This window comes from Carassius gibelio, chromosome B7 (assembly GCF_023724105.1).
Source record: "Carassius gibelio isolate Cgi1373 ecotype wild population from Czech Republic chromosome B7, carGib1.2-hapl.c, whole genome shotgun sequence".
Classification (NCBI taxonomy): domain Eukaryota; kingdom Metazoa; phylum Chordata; class Actinopteri; order Cypriniformes; family Cyprinidae; genus Carassius; species Carassius gibelio.
Window position 1 is genome coordinate 25,636,348 of NC_068402.1, and position 22,234 is coordinate 25,658,581.

Here is a 22,234-nt window from a genome sequence, read left to right on the forward strand (position 1 = left end):
TTTCATGTGAATCAAACCAAAAGGCTTGGAAGAGTTTTTAATTATTAAATTGCTGAAAAATCACCTGAGGTAAACTGTAAATCTCCAATCTTTTGATTACAGACAGTTATGAATTCTAAAGCAATTGTGCCATATAGTGTCCGATTATGAACCCTCCCATCACGTTTGAGATTTGTAGAGATTCAAGATTTTTTATTTTTTTAAATGTCACTACCAAATGAAACGAAGACATTCGGATAGATGAACAACACATCTTCTTATGAAATCAGAAAATAAACCCAGTTATACCTCAAGTAAAGCTAGTAGTTTCTGAAACACAAACAGAGATACATTTAACCAAACACTTACACTTCACTGATAATCTTCTGCTTGAACATTTAACACTGGACTGAACTGGACGGCAGCAAAAGACTCTGCCCAAAGGTCCACGACATGATCAAACCTCATTACAGTGTATGAGCAAGAAACTGGTTATGACATGTATTCATAAATAAAAACTGTCCAATACATGTGAAGCAAGGGAAAAATATAACAGTGTAAGGAAATTAAGATATGAGATCCCGTTAATTTACTCTATTATTGTTACTGTAATATTTTCTTTTAACTATCAAAACTAAGTCTTAACTTTATAATTTTGTTATCATTCATGTATTAATCCAAAATGTATTTTGTGAACATTATCTTTTTAAATATTGGACATGGACAAATCCAACCACTCTCAACCACAGACTGTATTTTCTCAATGTAATGCTTTAGAAATGCACAAAACAAAAGCTATTGACATTTCTTCAATTAAAATAGCAGCGTTTGAAACCACAAACGTTTTTTAGGGTCGGACTGAACTATAACCAAAGTTAATGGAAGTTTAACAAACCGTTCTAAACCGCAAACAACACTCTGAAGCAACAGCATAAGCATTTTACAAGGCACAAAACTATTGTTTCTTAGTCACTTAGTCACAAACAGCTATAAACCTACCAGTCTTTCCCCATAGTGCCATTCTTAATGAGAATAACTGAAATCTGAACAAATGCAACTCTTTGGAACTGCGGTGAAAAACATCTCCATGGTTGCCAGAACTGAGTCTACAGCTTTACATCATCGTGACAGAGATCTACTGGTCTTCCTGAAAGGGGTGGCTGAGAGCTGGAGGGAAAACCTGGCTCCTGGACTGTTCGTCCAGCAGAACCAAATCGTCAACGTCTCGTCCTCTGAATCTGCGGCGGCAAACTTTCACAGTCACTTTTTGCCCTTGAAACACTTTGAGTGCTTCTTTGGAGGCCATTGCCCTGGCGGCAGCCTCGTCTCGCCCGTAGCCCGTACCCATGTAGACGGTGCAGCAGCGCAGTTCACACACCTGGCCTTCTTTCTGGGTACGTCCCGTAGGCAGGTCAGGAATGTCTTTGAGTGGAACAAACACACAGGTAAGACTGGCCTTGCATGACTCCACACAGCTGCGCAAGATTTCAAAGTGTTCCTGGTTGGGGCCAAAGCCACCAGCAGACACCAGCTTCCAAGCAACGGCCTTATAGAGTCGATTAAAAAAGGGCTGGTGTTGTGCAGGAGCCCCTGGCGGAGGGCCAGATTTCAGAGCACTGGCAGCTGGACACCCAACACTCTTCACATGAGCTTTAACATCTGTATCACCGGGTTTAGCCTTCTTACTCTGGCAATCAGCTTCCACTGCTACAAAATAGAGTTCAAGTGATCAAATCATTCTGTATTACTACAGTAAAATCTGCCTGGGGTAAAATTACATTTGAAAATATATTCAAATAGAAAAGTTTTAATAATATTACAGTTTTTTTTTATTAAGATATTTATTTTAAAAGCATTGAAAAGCTTACCAACTCCAAATGTTTGAACAGTAGTGTATGTTAATTCGATAGGTAGCCCATATACCTGAAACAGCAGGTCTTTTTGTTTTCCCCATGATTTCATCTCTAGTTCTTCGCACAGGAGCCTCAGTCACAGTGATTCCTTCTGCCATCTCATTTACCTTGTCCATTACAGGCTGTGGATACCTGCAGTAGAAAATATATATTTTTTAAGATTTTATTCATTTTTTAATTTATTTTTAATGTAATCTAAAAGGTTTTTAGTTATTAGAAAAAGTTATTAGAAAAGTATCTGTTGTTAGGTGTGATTATTATTTTCAGAAACATTTTTCAAATGTTAACATACCAATAACAAATAAAACAAAGTGTCATAGATATATGAAATCTATGACACTTATCGTCTTCTCACTACATCTAAATACAGTGTAGGGTTCAGTCAGTCATATGCTATAGAATGGATAAAACATTTTAATGATGAAAACGAGCTTGTCTTATCAGAAGCAACACTAAATAATATCTCAAAGTAAGTTTGTTTTTCAAGGACACTTTGAAAGACTTCAAAGTTGTGTTTTTGTCAACATCGTCAGACAGTCATTAAAATGTAATCAAATCAGGGAATATCAGGGGCAGCTGTTACTCTAAAGGACCCCATGCCACATTCCACCTCTGCAGAGTACATCAGTGTCAGACAGGCTCTGGTAAGTTTTATAATTTTACAATAATTTTTTTATTCTAATGTTAAATTTTTTTATTCTAATGTTATTATTTCCTGTCACAATCATATGTCAACAACATCTTCCAATTTCTGAGGAAATTCTTTGAAATGTTTAGATCATTTTATTCTCCTGAAGCAGGTTCAGTTAGCATCTAGCATCAACAGAGAAAATAAATCAGCTACTACATGAACTCTGTTTGTTTTGTGAAAGAAATGAGGGAAAATAAACTGGATGAAACATGTCTATACATAATACAGTTTGTTTGTATTCAGATCATTTTTGGATCATTTGTTAAGATGTTTTAATGTGAATATTAAGATCCTGGTGAATGTAAATGGACAGAGGTAACAACAGTTTTATTTGTTTGAAGTTACCTTGTTAAACGCAGATGAACAGCAGATACTTTTCTGAGATGAGAGAAAATTAATCATTTGTGTCCCAATGATATATCAAAATACTTAAATGTGAATCTGGAATAAAACTTTTATAAACAATAACATACTCATTGTTTGTTGTATTTGTTTTAATACAGTAATCGATTGATTCAATGTATTTGATAGTTAAAATGACTACAAATTCAGGTGTTTGTCACCACCGTCAGATGTGTAAACCCCCATCAGTTGAATATTTCGATAACATTTCCTTAGATTTTATATTTGTTGAGGAATTGTTGGTCACATATGAAAATATGTAACTGTCTGCTAACATGAGAATATATTTTAAAATGTTAAAAACATGTTAAATGTTGTATTGCAAAAAAAGTGACGGCAAGGTGACAAGCACATTTTGATTAAAAAAGAGAAAAGTTAGTAAAGTTGAATCAAAGCATAGCTCAGTAGCTTATATAAGATATATAAATGTGGTTTCATTTGTACAAGGTTTTATTTTGAATATGGCACCCTGTTTTGTCCCACCTCTTAAGAATCAGTGATACTTCAATATTAACTTTAATACTAGACATTAAAATAAAAGCGTATTCAAGTCATTTTATGTATGCATTGTGCACTACCTTTCAAAAGTGTGGGGTCAGAAAATGTTTTGTATTACTTTTTAAAAGAAGTCTCTTATTCCCAACAAGGATACATTAATTTGATTACAGTAATATTGAGAAATATTTTAACACATTTAAAATAACTTTATATTGTACTATATTTTAAAATATAATTTAATCCTGTGATGGCAAAGCTGATTTTTCAGGAGCCATTACAGCCATCACTACTATCAAACATTTTTCAAGATACCTTGAAGTAGGTATTCAAAGAGTATTACATTGAAACAGAAATATTTTGTAACATTATAAAATATTTAATGTTTCGCTGAATAAAAGTCTTGATTTCTTAAAACAAACTAACACAAAAATAAAAAATACCAACCCCAAACTTTCAAAATAAATTGATTAATTGACCCACTAACAACTGAAATTAGAAATGATTTTTGTGCTTATGAAAAAAAACAATAAATCCAAAAAAGACAATTACCGACAGCCCAAAAACACATGGTTGGCCCAAACCATGGACAGAGACAAAAGTCTGTCCAAACTAGAACTGGAGGTCCCAGGTTTGATGGTAGGAAAGAGCTCCATATTGCGCAGGACAAACTCTCTTCTGGCGTGCCACTGTTTGTTTGTCTCACAGGGTCCTCTTAAAGAGTCCAGCCAGTTCTCCAGCTGAGGATTCTGACTGAGGAACTCAGAGACGATGTCTCCTCCTCTCTCCTCCGCCATCACTGGAAACATGCAAAACAATCAAGAGTCAGATTGAGAAGTCCAGAAAACAGCAAGTTAAGGTTTCAGGGCCTGTGAGCTCTAGACATGTTTACAGTGACAGACAAACAAACAGTTCAACACCAGTAGGAAAGATATTAATTCTGCAGACTGAACACTTTACACATAAACAGAAGTACGTTATGTAACCTATTTTAATTTGACATTAGACCTCTCAGTGCTGAGTTAATTGTAGTTTTCGGCTTGTTTTCATTCGAATTCGAACACATTATTTTTTATTATTATTATCATTATTATAGGTTATCACGTTATAATTACAGAATCATTTTAGTAATACATTAAATTAGCACTTAGTTTACCCTTCAGGGATTTACATGACTCTACGCTTAACTTCAACGAGTCCAAACAGTCGATCAAAATATATAATATAAATGAAACAAAACAACTCCACAACAGATCGTTAAGAGAAAAATAAGCAGTTTACCTCTAAATGTGTTCTCTGCAGGTGAGTCCTCATCAGCTGTTTGTGGTAAGAATATAATATTTAATGTGAGTGTAGTGGAGCTGGTTTAGCGCTTCCCGTGTCGCGCTAGCCTCGGGATCTGCGTCATCAACATGCGACCGGGATTATCTGTATCTGTATTTTTATCATCGTGCGTTTCATTTGTATACACTATCTGACTAAGAGACACTGACAAAATGATCCAGGAACTGCTGTTGGCTCTAAGTGGATATCCTGGGACAATATTTACCTGGAATAAGCGCAATGGATTGCAGGTAACGTATTGAATGTAATTTAACGTTACTCCGTCAGTGATGATGCCTCTAATAACATTTGTGTCTATAACGTAACTTGTATTATAGACTAGATAAACTGCAATAAAATAGCTGTACAGAAGTACCACAGTAATGTTTAGCTGACATGCAGTCTTTTTATTTTATCAATACATTTATACATACACTATTTATATAAAAAAAATTGTGAACGTGAAATTTACATACAGAGAATAACGTTACCGTGATTTAACAACAATACATGAAAGGTATTACCATGACGCATGCCCAAAAACATGGTAATATCATGGTATTCTGAATTACTTAAAAAAAAAATACCATTTCCATGTCAGTATAATGGGAATCAATTTTTGCTGATCACAGGTGTCCCAGGACCTTCCGTTCCTCCACCCCAGTGAGACCAGTGTCTTCAACCGGCTCTGTAAAATGGGCACTGACTATGTGCGCTTCACAGAGTTCATAGAGCAGCACACGGGTCATGTCCACCAGCAGGTAATCTGAGAGAAGTCTACATGCATTATGTGTGAAGCACATGATCAGATCAAGGCTGAAGTGTGAGTGAGTTCTTCTTTATGTCTCACAGGAGCATTACTGCAGCCAGCCGAGTCAGACTGAGCTTCATGGCATTTACCTGCCAGCGTTCTGCACCGGCCTCAACTCCATGCTGCAGCCCTATCGACAGGCTTTACTCGATCTTGAAAAAGAGGTTTTACATTTGAAGCCCTTATGGTGCTTTTATGGCCGCATTTTAAGATTATATTAAACATTTTCAATATTTAAAAACTTTTTCCCTACAGTTTCTTGGTGATCCACACCTCTCCATTTCTCATGTAAACTACATGCTGGAGCAGGTAACTCCAACAGTTAAGAAGTTTCACCTATACATCCCTTCCACTGAATTATGCTGAATTATCTAATTGATCTATTCACACTACTGTTCAAAGGTTTGGGACCAGTCATTTCTTTTTAAGAAATTAATGCTTTTATTCAGCAAGAATGCATTCAATTGATCAAACGTCACAGTAAAGACAAAATGTTAAATTATCTTATGTTAAAGTAACATTAGATTTATAAAAATAAAATAAAAATACCATAACACAATGGTTGTCAACATTGATAATAATAAGAAATGTTTCTTGAGTACCAAATCAGCATATTAGAATAATTTCTAATTAAGAATGATTTTTCTGACTTCACTGAAGACTAGACTGATGACTGCTGAAAATAAAGCTTTGCATCACAAGAAAATAAAAAAACTTTTTAAAAATGTTTTTTGAACTTAATACTGTATGTTTGATCAAATAAAGTGCAACCTTGGTAAACACAAGACTTCTTTTAAAAGCATTAAAAAAAATCTTACCAGCCTCAAACTTTTGAACAGTAGTCTGTATATAGTTGTATAATATTTTTTAACTATTCATTTTGATTATATGAAATTACACTGCCGTTCAAAAGTTTGGGATCAAGTTTGGGATTTCTATGATTTTTAATGGAGTCTCTTATGCTCATAAGGCTGTATTTATTTGATCAAAAATACAGGAAAAAAACTGTAATATTGTGACATTGCAGTTTCTAATATTGGTTTCTTATATTAATATAATTTAAAATATAGTTTTTCTGTGACGCAGTGCATTTTCATCAGCTTTTACGCCAGTCTTCAGTGTCATTCTGAATTATAAATCAGTGCTGATTTATTATCAGTGTTTATTATCTGCTTAATATTGTTTTTGAACCTGTGATACATTTTCTCTTCAATTCTGATGAATAAAAAGTTTAAAAGAATGGCATTTATTAATATAGAAATATTTTCTATGTAAGTCTTTACTTTGACTTTTAATCCATTTAACACATCCTTACTGAATAAAAATATTAATTTCTTTTGAAAAAGAAGCCAAACCTTTAAATATAGCACCTTTTGTTATAGCACTTATATATCATTGCTCTTTTTGTTGTTTTTGATTGCTTCCACTGTCTTCATCTGTAAGTCGCTTTGGATAAATCGTCTGCTAAATGAATAAATGTAAATGTAATGTAAATGTAAATAGTAGTGTGTATTTTAACACATTGTCTTTTGAATAAACAGTAAAAAAAAAAAAAAAACTTTTTTAAAAGATTCCTGGGGAAAAAAGCATCACAGATCCCAAAACATATTAAGCAGCACAACTGTTTCCAACATTGATTATAAATCAGCAATTTAGAATGATTTCCGAAGGATCATGTGACACTGAAGACTTAAGTAATGATGCTTAAAATTCAGCTTTGATCACAGGAATAAATGATATTTTAAAGTATATTAAAAACTGTTACTTCAAATATCAATAGTGTAAGCAACTGATTTTAACATTAAAAATCCCAAAACTTTTAAAAGGCAGTGTAAGTCTCAGATAATTCATATGAACCCCAGTGTAACTTGCAGTGTCGTTTAGTTTCAGCTTCTCTTCCCCTCTGTGATGGTTGTCGTTGAGACCATCAAGTCTCAGAAGGTTGGTAACTTGACTGGCGCCACTGTCTGTGGTAAATGATCAGAAGAGTGTATGGTTGGAAATAATAACCTTTCTGAAACTTTCTTGTTTCACCAGATTCACGGCTGCCAGATCCTAGAGACTGTGTACAAGCACAGCTGTGGAGGCCTGCCTCCTGTCAGGATGGCCTTAGAGAAGTGAGCTCTCAAAAACACAACTAATGCACGTGGCGTTCCGACGTAAGACACACAGTTCTATTTTTACTGCTCTAATGGTAGTGTCTGTTTCACAGGATTCTTGCAGTGTGCCATGGCGTGATGTATAAGCAGCTGGCTGCGTGGATGCTGCACGGGCTGCTGCTGGATCAGAGCGAGGAGTTCTTTGTCAAGCAGGGCCCCAGCGCGGGTGGAGCCACAGCTGCACAGGAGGAGGAGGAGGAGGAAGACCTGGGCATCGGAGGGCTGAGTGGAAAACAGCTCCGTGAGCTACAGGATTTGGTGAGTGACTAAATATCTGAGGTTTTGTGTTCCAGGGCAGGCCGGGTCATGTGATATCTTAAGGCCCATTCACACTAAGAGTGTTAACGATACAGATCTTTATAATTGTAAAAGTCGTTCTCAATATTAAAGAATAGCACAGCTATCCACACCACAGCTGTAACAATAAAGGCACAGAGAAACGATGTTGTTGGAATCACTTTCAGATTGATTTTTTCCAGCTGATTAACGATAAAAACATTGACACCCAAACAGAATCCATTCTCCTTTAACAAACGACAACGCGTGTGTTTAGAATAAACAGACGATATCGTCCACTGGTGTGGACGCTAATATAGTTACCTTTAGAGTTATCGTCCTTGGTGTGAACAGGGCTTTAGTCTCTTAATGCATAAATTATTATATGTATATGTAAACAAAGAGGTCCAAGGCTCAACAATAAAGGTATAAAAAAAAATTTCAACCAGCCCAGTTGTTTAAAGTTTTCACTTTCCCTGTGAATATTTTCAAAGGCACACTGAAATAACACAAAGACAGATTTTATCTTGGCAACACTTTTTTTTTTTTTTTTTTTTTTTTTTTAAATAAAATGAATTTATTATATTCTTGTATTTCATTAAAAAACATATCAACAAAATCACCTGTAAATTGAAAAACCATAATCTAACTTCATAAATTCATCAACAAACCTTGTCTGGATGCAAAACACTGCTGATTTGTTTAAAGTTCGTTAACAAATCCTGAAGTTTTCAAGGCCTAAAAATATATGAAATAAAACCAATTACACTTTCAGAATGCCTCCAAAAATAAACTGGTCCCTAGAAAAACGTCTATTATAATGAGCAATTTTTTATCTCAGCAATGTAATTTGATTTATTTTACTTTTTATTTATATTGTTTTCTTTAATAATGTTACAAATAATAACAGTAAAAACATACAATAACAAAAGTATAATTAACATCATGAACCTATTTCTGAATGCAAAAGAAATACATGCATAAAAGAGTAAATAAATAAAACCACAACTGTCTTTGAATGCTCATCGGTGGAGAAATGGTGCGGTTGCCAGCCAAACAGCCAAACTCTGTCTGCTTGTACATTCATGGCTGTGATTTATCATGATTGATTCGTTTTCTAGGTTTATATTGTCTTCCTCTGTAGAGACTGATTGAGGAAGAGAACATGCTCGCTCCATCCCTGCAGCAGTTCTCCTTGTGTGCGGAGATGCTCCCCTCATACATACCTGTTCGAGTAGATGAAAAAATCCTCTTTGTTGGGGAGTTGGTGCAAATGTTTGAGGATCACAACCAGAGCCCGTCCCGAGCTGGTGAGTGGGAGAGCGTTGTTGAGGTGTGTTGTGATGGTTTGGTTTGTAACGCTGCCCTCATGTGGTTGCTCAGGGTCTATTCTGAAGCACCAGGAGGACATGTTTGCAGCGAAGCTCCACAGACTCAAACAGCAGCCTCTCTTTAGTCTGGTGGACTTCGAGAATCTCGTGGATGGCGTTCGGAGCACGGTTGCTGAGGTTTGTATTCAAAGGTGAATCCCACTAAAAATCTCGAACATCTCTGGGTCGTAAGTTTATTTTTTATCAATTAGGATTTTTGACATTGTAACATTATTTTCATGCATAAGATCCTTCATTGTGTTCCCTATTCATATTACTGTAATGTGAATAAAAGGTCCCATTAGTTAACGTTAATATTTATTTATTTACAGTATTTATTGATATTAACATTAGTTTGTTAGCTCACCTAATTGAACAATATTAATAGATAAAACGTTTGATTTTAATAATCTATTAAAGGAATCGTTCACCCAAAAACCTAACCCTCCACTTCCAAACCTGTGAATTTCTTTCGTCTGTTGAACACAAAAGAAGATATTTTGAAGAATTAATAGCTAGAGAGCTCATGGTAGCCATTGACTTCCATAATATTTTTCCATACTTAATAATTGATTAAATTAACATAATAATAATAAATGTTACATTTAAACGAATGTTACCTTATTGAAAAGCGATTTGCGTTTGAAATATTGTGTTGTATTATATTGGTAATGAGAATCTAAAAGATGATAAGATCCGAGGTGGGGCTTCCGCCATCACAGAATATCGGGAAATGTCAGGAATAATTCGAATTCTCATTTCACTTTTGGAAAGTCCATGGAAACGAATAGTCTCAGAAAAAGATACATTTCCAAAGAAATCCTTATATACTTTTTTCAAGCTAAATTATGTGCATGTTTTCATGAGATCCACCCAAACTAACAGCACGACTTCCAGATGCAGTTATGTGTCTTTGTTCCCCCTGCAGCACTTATGGTCCCTGATGGTTGAAGAATCTGATCTTTTGGGACAGCTGAAGGTAAATAAAGAGCAGTTTGTTGATGCCGTGCATAAATGTTTTGTTGTTGTTTTAGATCATAAAGGACTTCTACTTGTTGGGGCGAGGTGAACTGTGTCAGGTCTTCATTGACCTTGCTCAACATAGGCTGAAAACCCCACCATCTGCCGTTACTGAACATGGTATTAAGATACTTTTCTTATAAATCATGAGGTCACCCTCTTCTTTCCTCTACATAATTTCTCAGAATTTGCTTTATTTGTTTCAGATGTCAATGTGGCATTTCAGCAAGCAGCTCATGAAGTGTTGCTAGACGATGACAATCTTTTGCCCCTCCTGCATCTCACCATAGACTACCAAGGGAAAGATCAACGCCACACGAGACTTTGAGAGCATTCGACTGGTCCTGGTCTTTCATTCTGCTCAAGCCTGTGAGTGTCCATAACAAAACCCTCTTTATATCAATATGCTCTGCTTGTGGTTGATTTAGCTTCTTTCTCAGGTGTTTCACTGTTTGAATGAGATTCTGGACCTCTGTCACAACTTTTGTTCCCTGGTCAGTCAGAATCTCGGGCCTCTGGATGAAAGAGGAGCAGCGCAGCTGGATATTCTTGTGAAGGTGGCTTTGCTTATGTGAACTGATTTCAGAATTATTCAACATTATATTTATAGAAGCCAATTTCAGCCTCGTGAGGGGGAAAAAAATCATGTTTTGGTAAATCAATAATTATACATAAATAGTTATGATTATGACAAAGTCAAAATGTTTAATTACAAGGTCGTTATGAAAGTAAAAACTGAACTACTAAGTGAAGTCAATTGAGAGTCATAATTATGCTATAAAAAGCCTAAATTAACCAGTATATGCAGTCTTTTATGACTTTTGAAATTAGGAGATACAAAGTTAAAAAGTCTAAATTATGACAAGTTGAGATTGAGATACGTCTGTTAATCATGGCAGTTGAATATGAGCTACTAAGTCAAAATTATGACATTGTAAAACATACAAAAACTGTATTTTGACAAAGTATTTTGACAGGAAATGGGCTTCAATAAATACAAAAGTCTTGATTTTACTGATTCTATTGTTTTTCATAATACATAATTGCCATATTTTTCAGACTATAAGTCGCACGTGAGTATAAGTCGCATCAGTCCAAAAATACGTCATGATGAGGAAAAAAACATATAAGTCGCACTGGACTATGAGTCGCATTTATTTAGAACCAAGAGAAAACATTACCATCTCCTGCCGCGAGAGGGCGCTCTATGTTTTCAGTGTAGACTACAGGAGCACTGAGCACCATAGAGCGCCCTCTCGCGGCAGGAGATGGTAATGTTTTCTCTTGGTTCATGTCAAATTAATTTTGATAAGTCGCACCTGACTATAAGTCGCAGGACCAGCCAAACTATGAAAAAAAGTGTGACTTATAGTCCAGAAAATAGGGTACAAGTTGTCAAACTAAAAGGTCAGCTTTTTATTTCACGATTTACCAAAGTATGATTTATTTTGTGTGTGTGTGTATTACTTCTCAGGGTTTTAGTCGTCAATCATTCCTGCTCTTCAAGATTCTTTCCAGTGTGCGTAACCACCAGATAAACTCTGACTTGGCACAGCTGCTGTTACGACTCGACTACAACAAATACTACACGCAGGCAGGAGGCACGCTGGGAAGGCAGGCATCAGTGATGCTGCTATGCATTATTAAGCTGATTCATGTAAAAATGAAACTCATGTTGTTTGTTATCCTACAGGTTTGGGCTATAATCCTGAAGATCTGAGGCAAACTTCACACAATGGTGCGTTTCAGCTTATTAAAGCTGAATAAGTTTGAAATAATACAATAAGTGTGTTGATTTGTATATTTAAATTATTGTAAGACAGGACTCTTGTCTGTCAATTTGTGTCCAGCTTTTTCTGCACTCTCATCTAAAACCAAGATATTTTAGAGAAGTAAATATATTCCTTGAACGTGAAACACTTAATTTGTAAATACCATATGCTTTATGAAATAAAATAGACAAGTGAATCACTTTTTTAAATTTTTTTTTAATAAAAACTATGTACAGTAAAACGCATGCACTAAAACACAGAGGACGTTTAAAAGACACCAGAGGAATGATGGTTTATGTGGAAGGGTTGTGACAGAATTCAGAGCTGCTGTCATAGCTGAGGCACTTTCCACAGACCAGGCTCTGAATCAGCCACTCCAGACACACAACAGGCATGTCCGGGGCCACACGTTTCAGTTCCTCAGATGGACATGCAGTCGACGTCACTGCCAGGTCAAACTTCACCTTTGGAATGTCTGTCAAAAATTGACATCGCATTATTCCACATGGTTTTTCTAATCACTTTGTCACCAGATTTTTCTCTATATGTTTTTCCATTGAACTACCGTAAGTGTACTATTACCCACCAGAAAGATCTTCATTTTCTTTATGGTGATGAACTTTTGCTGCACCACCCATGGAAAGCAAAGATGTCCACAAATCCACACGATCCTCCGATATGAGCACCACCTTCAGAGCTTTGAAAGGGTAACAGCGAGGATGCCTGAGGACAGAGCAAAAATGTGTGTTCATAAAAGAGAACTCAAGCTTGCAAGACTGTTCAGATGGGCAGTAAATCATTTTGTGTGTGTGTGTGTGTGTGTGTGTGTGTTGTAATCAAATCACATTTGTTCTGTTGTTTGTAGTCTGAATAGCAATCCAAATCAATTCCATATGTAATAATTATAATAATAATAATAATGCAGTTTTTTTAACTGCCTTCTCACACTCAATGTTCTACGGTACAATATAAAAGCAAATATAAGTACTAATACTATGTAAAAATAAAGCAAGTATAATAACAGCACAAGATTAATATGTATTTTTTATAATTTCTTAATACAGAGAGTTGGAAAATTTCAGAAATCAGTTTTTAAATCTTTTGGAAGTTGGTTTATACATTAATCAATCTGATTTTGGGAAATGAGATTTTATCTGAACAGTCAAATTAGATTTTATTTATTTTTTTCTCAATATTTGAGACATGACCAGTCAAATGAAGTACTGTCTACAGCACTGTTTGAATTCACAATTTTTTGAACATTAAACATTTTATGTTGAAAGCAGTTCAATAAAGCGTAAAACCGTACAGGCTTGATTCAGTTTTGAAAATGTTTCACTATGGGAATCGCTATGGACGTGACCAACTGCTGAAGTTCCTATGACGCCACGTCTGTTTTTGGCATACAGGTTGACCTGTGACCAGGGTCTGCCTCACGTATATCAGTCAGGTCGACCCCTACCAAAGTCATTTATGTTTTCCTGGGAGTCTCCAGCAAGCTCTCTTAGCACATCCTAACTTTGATTTCACTAAACTGTTGAACAGACGGCCCGTCATTGGACTCCGTCACTGAACATGAGGTAAGTTGGATGGAATTGTGTTGAGTGATATCATAAGAATTAGAATAGTCTGCATTAAGGCAAAGTATTCTAATCAGCCTACTGTGTCTTAAAATACTGCGCTAGGTGATGTCAAGTCAACTAGAGGTTTAATGCCTCAAGGCAAGCCTTCAAAAGGTTGAATTCTTTTAAATGACTTCTTATGTCGAGGACCATCACCCCACCAAAGAGAAAGAGTCAAAGATCAGGGAGGTTGCATCCCACACGTTTCCATCCTCATGAGTTACCATCTTGGGCAGGGACCCTCACCCCATGTGCATCGTGTATTGCTCCAAAGCACACTCAAATGTCGCTAGTGGATCCACAAACATCCACTCACTGTGTGTCATTGCCGGTGGAAATCTTAGAAAGGAGCCTGAGAGTGGTGGCCACACAGTCTGCAGCGACTGACCATTTGACCCCAGCCAGTACGAGCTAGGCAGACATGACAGAAGCCGAATCCCCGGATATGCCTCCACTGTTTGAGGGCCTGCTCATGCAGGAGGAAGATGATCAGGGGGACAAGGACACAGAGGGCAATGCTAACTCTGATCTCAATTTGGACATGAATGACGAAAATGAGGAAGACAACTCCCTCTTTGCCGTCCAACAGTCTAGGAATCGAAGCATGAATAGCCGCGTTTCCACAGTCGGGCCTGAAGCTCCTCTGCGCTTCACTAAAACCCACCCTTCACACGCCTCTCAGGAACAATGTCATACATCCCCTTCATTTCACAAACAAACAGAAGTTATCAAAAAACTAAGAAATAAATCGATGGAAATAGCGCAATTTCAAAACGAAAATGATAGAAGTGGTTATTTGTTTGCATGCTTTGTTAAATATTTAAATTCAAACGCTCTCCAAAAAACCCTGGCCGTTAGCCCAGAGGAAGCCCCGACGAGCCACACTCAAGCTCTAGAAGTGACAGTGGAAACGCGACTAGCCCTGGCAAGCAGTAGCATGCCCGCTTTGGCCCGACAGTGGAAACGCAGATATTGACTCTGGCTTGCAAGTAGACTGTAAATAGCCTGTGGTGCGCAAACGGGGTAGTCCGTGTGCTCGCTGAACACTGTGACTTTACTGTCAGCATCTCATAATCCAGCACTCTGTGATGAAATTTGCATGGTGAACGATATGATTCTGTAGTCTTCCCACAGCGCTGTTCAGGGCTGTGGCCACATGATGGGCTTGGTTGTGGCAGGTGAGAGAGTGTTATGGCTAAACCTCTCAGGCTTGGGTGATGCGCAGAACTTGGAAGTAATGGATGCTGCACATGATCCTACTAAGGGCCTGTTTGCCCCAGCCTTCAAGAAAATGAGGGAAACCAGCACCCTCAGGAAACAGGATGAAGCATTTAACCTCTGCTTGCCATGTGAGCAAAAGTTGAATTCATTATATCCGGAACGGGCTCTTCATATGAATGTGAGGAGAACACCCGGCTTTAGGACTCATAACCAGCTGTTTGTGTTGTGGGCTAATCCTCGCAAAGGGAAGCCATTGACTTGTTAACGGCTGTCTCATTGGATCACATATGCTATATTTTAAGGCTCATATCTGCAAGGGTATTCAACTGCCTAAGGGCTTGAGAGGCCACTCCACTTGGGAGATGGCTACATCATGGGCCTGACTCAGGGGAGTTTTTGTTCAAGATATTTGTTCAGCAGCAATTTGGGCTACGCCACATACTTTTGTGCGGTCTTAATGAGCAGACGTGTCTGAGCCATCCTTAGCACATGCAGTGGTGGGAGCCAGCCGGTCGGTGCCCATTTAATTATTTTGTTGGATAGCAGTGGGTCTATATCTCCCATAGTGAAACACTGAGTTAAGTTAGAATAAGAACGATGGGTTACTTAACTTAAAACAGGGTGAGGTGTTTCAACAGGAATTCCATCCTTGCACAGGTATGGGAGGACATCTCTCTATAATGACTTTTGTCAGGGGTCGACCTGACTAATATAGGTATGACTGATTTAGGAGGTGTCAAAGACAGATGATTCCCATATTAACAAAGAACCCGGGTTTACGTTAAGTAACCCATTGTTTTACAGTTCTCTCTTTCCACTATCACAGTTACTCTCTCAAGTCTCCTAGCATCACACAGAGGCTGAACTCATTACTACAGCATCTAGTGTAGATACACTGGATGTTTCCTACATACACATGGATTGCTTGACATCTCTCAGATGTAAAGACTGGATCTGACTTATTTCTTTTTTTAACATTAGATGAGAAAACAAGGCATGTCAAAACGAGAAGCTCTTACCACTCCACAATGCCTCCCTCTGGCCCCAGACCGGCAGGAAGGAGGTAGTTCCTGTAGTTGAGCAGCTTCTTCTCCTGGCAGCAATCCCTCACCCATATCTGAGACACGCAGGGAACTCCACCTGCCACACACAGCAGGTACTTCCTGGTCCGGCAGTGCTGGTCGGCAATCAGCAAGCTTTGATATGCTGCTTTACACTGACGATGCAGAACACACACATACATAAACATGCACACACAGCAAAAACTATGCTGTGCAACTCTTGCAGGACAGAAGGGAGTCGTGCTGAATATAAGCTCACCTGTTCTTCATTAAAGTCAAGCAGGATCATTCCTCCACCTGCCTCTAGCTGTCTCTCCGTATAGTGTTTGTTGTATGGCGCTCTCTGAACATACTCTTAACGAGAGAGAAACCGCATTTTAGAAGTCACATACCAACAAACACACTTCCAAGTCTTATGCTTTCCAAGGGTGTAATTATTTATACATTTCAGTAAAAAAAAAAAAAAAAAAAAAATGTAATTTGAAATAATGGTCCTGTATTTTAATAAATGTTAAAATGTATTTTATTCCTGTGATGCAAAAGCTGAATTTTGAGCAACTATAACTCCAGTCTTCAGTGTCATATGCTTCTTTAGAAATCATTCTAAAATGCTGATTTCATGCTCAAGAAAGATTTCTTATTAATGTTAAAAACAGTTGCTTAATATTTTTGTGACATTGCACAGAAACATAATAAACATTAATTTAGCTGCCTTATAATCGTTGCATCGCATGATGCAGTGTTTATTTGTTCTACCCCTCACCATCATCCTCATCACTGGGCTGGTGGTTGGAGTCTCTGTCGTTTTCTGAGGATGCCGTGAGCATGAAGACAAACCCCATAAAGAGAGAGGAGTTTTCTGGCAGAGGTCCATGTGTTGCCACCAGGTCATTAGGGTCAGGGGGCAGGTCTGCTCCGCTCCCAGATGTGTTACAGGCAGCGATACGCTGTCCTGTTCAAATGAAACAAAAAGAAAGTAAGTATGGCATAACACTTGATTCCAAACACCATTTTAAATCAAAGACTGGTTGTGTACCAAAGAGCCCATAAATTATAATGAACTGTGAGGAAATAAACAGGCACCACTCCCATCTACCCTGCTCACCCACACAGAAGAAGAAGCATGTTATGCCACATACCGGTTGCTGTTTAGAGCTGGAGATCTGCACTGCATTTAGTTCTATCAAAAGCAGTATTTATTCACACCTTCAGGTGGTTTATAAGATGTCTTATATTGTAAAATCAGACACTTACATACAACAATGGAAACACTAGTGGGAAAGACACTCAATCTGCTTATCATTCATATGTCTGAGTTCATTTTAAAATACACATTCAGATAAACATAAAACAATTAAAACAGTTTTATTAACCACTAAAATCAATAAAATGTTGTTAAAAACCCTGAACAATAAAATACCTATAAAATCAGGCATACGATAAAACATTTTTCTAATATTGAGCAAATTCTTTGGTCCATATTGTTGAATTAATAAAGTCTGTCAGCAAGGGGCACCGTACCCACTCTGGCCCCTCCCCCCCTGCGTCCTCTCTTTGCAGGAGTCCTCTCATCCTCTGCACCACTGATAAGCTTTCGTTTCCCAGAAGGCCCTGGGTTTCTTGGGCTGTTGCTGGAGCTGCGTGTAGGGGTCCCTGCTCCACTGGAGTTTCCTCGGCGTCTCCGCTTTCCTTCTACCAGGTTATCTGAGGACAAAATAACACTGTGATGCCAACTGTGACAAAACTAGTGCCCTTTCATCTTGTGTGACAAAGAAGGTTAGCTAGCCTCTGCTGGTAGACTCTTTACACCATTAAAGAAATATTTTACCCAAAAATTTCAATTCTGTCATTAATTACTTTTGTGTTGTTCCAAATCCCTAAGAACTGCGCTGAAAACTGTTTCTCATTAGTTGCCCAATAATTTTTTTTATTAATTTTTACAATAAAATTAAACAGGCAATAATAATTAAAACATTTATTATAACATTCACACATAGTGTTCAAATTTGCATGTGTAATATTTTCTAATGTTTTAAAATAATTGAACTGATTGAAGAAGGGGGTCTAGATATATAGAGTCATTATTTTTTAATTCTTTGCACACTAAAAGTATTCTTGCAGCTTCATAAAAGTAAGGCTGCACCACTGATGTCACATGGACTAACAATGTCCTTACTAACTCTCGGGAACTCAGATTTCATCAAAAATATCTTAATTTGTGTTCTGAATATGAACAAAGTTCTTACAGGTTTGGAACGACATGAGGGTCAGTAATTAATGACAATAATCATTTGTGGGTGAACAATCCCTTTAAGTTGAAAAACAGAGGCCATAAATATTCTAATGAAATCCAAATTTGTGCAAGCATTATGTACATTTCAAGTATCACATTATATTATAGATGTTAAGTTTCCATAGTAAGCCTGGCTCCAGATACAGGTTCAAACGTGCCAGTTGAAGACTCACCAAGGCTGATATCAGAGGCCATGGCTTGGGGTGTAGATGGTTCATAGGGTCCCAGTCCAAACTGCTCCCTCAGGCGGTTACCTTGCTCCATGCTGAGAATCACAGACGTCCTGCTGTACCAATTACTCTGACCATCTTTCTCCACACAGTAAAGGAACTCAGAGCCTTGAGTCTTATGACCTTTCACCACACCTGGACACCAGAGACAGAATCAGTCTAGGTTTTTTTTCCCCCACATGATAATTTATCCGCCCAAAAATGATGTAATACTTGTTTAAAATGTTTTTTTTTTTCATTATTTTCTGCATTTTGACAAAATAACTAAATGATCATTAGCAGGGATTTAAATTAACACTTTTACTCACCAGCCAATTTGCCTACTAAATTTATTTAAAAAAAAAAGAAGGAAAAAGATATAAACCACCAGTTTGAGGCTGTCTACACTGGGCTTGACAAAGCGAACATTGAAAAACATTTTGTGTCAGAACTAGGGGTGTGCAACAAAAAATTATATCTCAATATTTTCTGAAATTATATCAATAAAGATGTTAGACAATATTTTGCTGAGCGTGTCATTGTGCTGATATCTAAATAACTACCGTGGAAAGCTAACTCCTAAAGTTTTTGATACAGCAGCCTATATCTCATATTCTGTGTGGTCAGTCCACAGCAGTGATAGAAATTAATCTTTTCCTATAAGTTTAAATAGATTTTTACCTTTTATGTGCAATTTTACCTTTATAAAACCATTTTTCTAAAAGTTTACATCACTTTTAGAGTCTAATTCTTAGATTTAATAAGTGACTTTTAATAATAATACATTTAGGCTTTTACTAAACAAATGAAATCAGTATCAAAAAATGTATCTTTGCAGAAGTTGCATTTAGATGCATTTACACTTGTTTATGCAGCTCAGAGGGACATGGAATGCTTTAACATGCAGTGCAAATGCATAAATAATGTTTTGATATTTTAAACATGAAATATTGAATACTAATATTTGAATTTATATTTTTTAATGAATGAAGACACATTAAATGTAAAATTAAAACAATTAAAACCACCAGTAGTTGTCAGAAAGTGACAACTGTGTGGAATATGTTTTTGTTGGCAAAATAGAGCAAAAGCAGGCATGGTCTCCTGATATTAACTTATTGTTTATTGAACTTGTTTGTAACCATGCTGATTTTTTTTTTAACTGCATTCATCGTGTGATATTGATCCACTTTATGAAAAGATATTGATATATACATTTTCTGCCTCATCTAAATTTATGTGATCATTCTCTGCCACTCAGTGTAGTCACCTATGCCTGCACTCTATAGCTGTGTTATGTTTGGTGTTTACAATATAGGCTACTCTATAATGTGATGTCTCACGAGTTCAGTATTTGTGCTAAACCTGCGCAGATTTGGCTTGCATGAACTTCGCCAAGAAATTAATGAGTGAACATAATTGCCAAAAAGTAACCAAATTGGCTAGTGATTTGACAGAGTTAACCGCCACAGCTGATTTTTACCCACATTTGGCGGGTGTTCATTTTAAACCCTGATCATTAGACCATAATGCTAGAAACATCATATTGATTATGCATGTTTTCAAAATAAAGGAGGAGACAAATGTAGATAAAAAAAACAGACAGACAGATACATATAAAGATAGGCAAAGGTGGACTGACCAACAGGCAGACAGCCAAAGATATACAGAATGACAGAAATATATATAGACATAAGACATAAAAAAATATATAAAGACATAAAAATGACAAAGAACAGACAAGAAAAACAAACATATAATGACAGACAGACAGAAAGGTATACAAAAACAAAGACGGCAAGATATATAGACAGACAGGCTGACATAAAGAAAAAATATAAATATACAAAGACAGACAGACATATATAGACAAAGATAGAATAACAGACAGACAGACATAAACAATGCTATATAGACAAACAGATAGATAGGCAATGCTTCTGTAATGTCTAGGGATGTTAACTATTCAAACACTCACAATGCAATATGATTCACTATACTGATTACATGATACAATTATTATTATTATTATTATTATTTACCAAAATTAGATTTATGACAAATTATAAATGCAAAGGTGTCCTTCTTAATGCATTGGACAAAAGCTGCACATATCTTTGTGAAACTGATTTAACTTAATAAAACATATATTGAAATTTTGACAAAAAAAAATAAAATAATAAAAATTAACAATAAGACAAAATAAATCTCTTCAGATAAAGAAGCTAAGGTTGTATCATTTAAATTAGAGGCAACCACTGCATTTTAATCACTATCCCAACAAAGATGCTGCATACATGCAACATGAGCCGTTTTTAATCTAAATTAGATTGTATCATTTCAAAATTATACATTACTGAATTCAGTAATGTGAAATTATTATACTACATAAAGTATCTCTGCATGAAACAGAAACAGCAGACTAAATGAGATGCCAATTCACTCTGCCAGCAGGTGGCGCTCATGGAGCAGCAGCGATACAGCCCGCTTATGAACAAAACTACTGTAATATGTATTATTCAGCAGCAAGTGGAAAAGAAAATACCATCTAAACTTTTCTAAAGGCAGTCAGTCCCCTCAGAGACACATTCATAAACCCCCAACCATATCGCAACTCGTTTAACATCTCAACCGATTTAATAATGGCTTAGGGTGCAACATTATATCCCTAGTAGTGTTTTTTTGGTCCTGCTTACCTATATTAAAGTACTCCTTCTCGGTTAAGGCAGTGACTTCCGTCTCTACAGGAATGGGGTCACAGAGCAAGATGTCTTTTCCTTGTACTTCACACTCCTGGTTGTCATCGAACAGAAGCCGGAAACGGTTCTCTCCCAGGTCTCGAGTGATACTCCCAGAATAGAAATACGAGTTGGATGACCACTTGGCCAGCACACGCAACCCAACAAAACTGCTGGACCCAGCGCTGTTATCTGGGGAGGTGGTGTTTAGAGATTCAGAGTGGCTTGTAGCACTGGGCTCTACTGGGCTGCCTGGTGCTTGGACATGCCTTTGGACAAAGTGCTCCTCTTCTGAGGATGATGCTCCCTGGCCATGGGCACCACCTCTCTGTCCTGTCCTGCCACCTCTGAGAGTCAGTATTAGCAGGTGATGGAGAGAGAATAAAAACAGAAAAAGTGACACAATGAGCATTCACAACACCCAATAATAATCGAAACAGAGAGCTCATCCATGAGCTACAAAGAGAAGCGTTTGAGTTAATATTAATGGCTAAGTCACATTTGAGGAAAATAAGGGGAACAAGTGATTAAAAACAGTGGTTTTAAATTAGTGCCTAATAAAAGAGCGTCTTGGACCCAGCCAGCCAATCCTGGAACGCCTCACCTGGACAGCGGGCCGCGGGAAGGAGGCCTTCCTCGCTGGGCACGGCCACGGGGGCTCAGCTGGGCGGTGACCTGAGACCCCCGTGCATCCGTCACCTCAGACCCCACCACCACAGTGTGACTCCTCGGCTGCTGCCGTCCCCCCCGCCTGGGGTTCAAACACACACAAGGAGAGGATGCGCTCAGCTGAAACGCCCTCGACCAAATGTGTATGGGAGCAGCAGCCATGAGAAGATACTAAAATCATACCGTGTCCAATAACAAGAAGGTGAGAAC

The 22,234-nt window shown here is 37.3% G+C and overlaps 3 protein-coding genes across 19 annotated transcripts in view; 1 reads left to right on the top strand and 2 right to left on the bottom strand.

Moving 5' to 3' along the window:
* On the bottom strand, positions 1-4,901 carry LOC127961612 (protein CDKN2AIP homolog A). Of its 2 annotated transcripts, XR_008154477.1 has the most exons (5): positions 4,762-4,901; positions 4,033-4,279; positions 1,903-2,024; positions 822-1,686; positions 1-750 (listed from the first exon to the last, which is right to left on the bottom strand). XR_008154477.1 is itself a non-coding variant. In XM_052560817.1 (4 exons), the coding sequence occupies exons 2-4, from the start codon at positions 4,275-4,277 to the stop codon at positions 1,115-1,117; spliced, it is 939 nt and encodes a 312-aa protein (XP_052416777.1). In that variant the 5' UTR covers positions 4,278-4,279; positions 4,762-4,901; the 3' UTR covers positions 1-1,114. The 2 variants fall into 2 exon arrangements, 1 of the variants encoding a protein (XP_052416777.1); XM_052560817.1 differs by having other exon boundaries at positions 1-1,686.
* Positions 4,882-12,407, top strand: LOC127961609 (gamma-tubulin complex component 4-like). Of its 12 annotated transcripts, none has more exons than XM_052560805.1 (14): positions 4,882-5,054; positions 5,436-5,564; positions 5,656-5,778; positions 5,870-5,923; positions 7,499-7,555; positions 7,652-7,731; positions 7,827-8,031; positions 9,194-9,359; positions 9,433-9,557; positions 10,348-10,398; positions 10,454-10,559; positions 10,646-10,808; positions 10,880-10,996; positions 11,914-12,407. In XM_052560805.1, the coding sequence occupies exons 1-12, from the start codon at positions 4,977-4,979 to the stop codon at positions 10,765-10,767; spliced, it is 1,296 nt and encodes a 431-aa protein (XP_052416765.1). In that variant the 5' UTR covers positions 4,882-4,976; the 3' UTR covers positions 10,768-10,808; positions 10,880-10,996; positions 11,914-12,407. The 12 variants fall into 12 exon arrangements, with proteins under 12 accessions (XP_052416765.1, XP_052416766.1, XP_052416770.1 ...); XM_052560806.1 differs by having other exon boundaries at positions 10,939-10,996; XM_052560810.1 differs by having other exon boundaries at positions 10,454-10,484.
* LOC127961608 (TP53-binding protein 1-like) overlaps positions 12,408-22,234 on the bottom strand; it is a 25,428-nt gene continuing 15,601 nt past the window's right edge. For 3 of the 5 annotated variants that reach the window (XM_052560801.1, XM_052560800.1, XM_052560802.1), the window contains exons 21-29: positions 21,960-22,106; positions 21,314-21,702; positions 18,582-18,773; positions 17,637-17,819; positions 16,879-17,067; positions 16,375-16,469; positions 16,074-16,270; positions 12,798-12,934; positions 12,408-12,686 (exon numbers count right to left, since the gene is read on the bottom strand). In XM_052560801.1, coding sequence (XP_052416761.1) covers positions 12,505-12,686; positions 12,798-12,934; positions 16,074-16,270; positions 16,375-16,469; positions 16,879-17,067; positions 17,637-17,819; positions 18,582-18,773; positions 21,314-21,702; positions 21,960-22,106 — 1,711 coding nt within the window. In that variant the 3' untranslated portion in view covers positions 12,408-12,504. The remainder of the gene's footprint in view (positions 12,687-12,797; positions 12,935-16,073; positions 16,271-16,374; positions 16,470-16,878; positions 17,068-17,636; positions 17,820-18,581; positions 18,774-21,313; positions 21,703-21,959; positions 22,107-22,234) is intronic. The other 2 variants (XM_052560804.1, XM_052560803.1) reach the window with 1 other exon arrangement.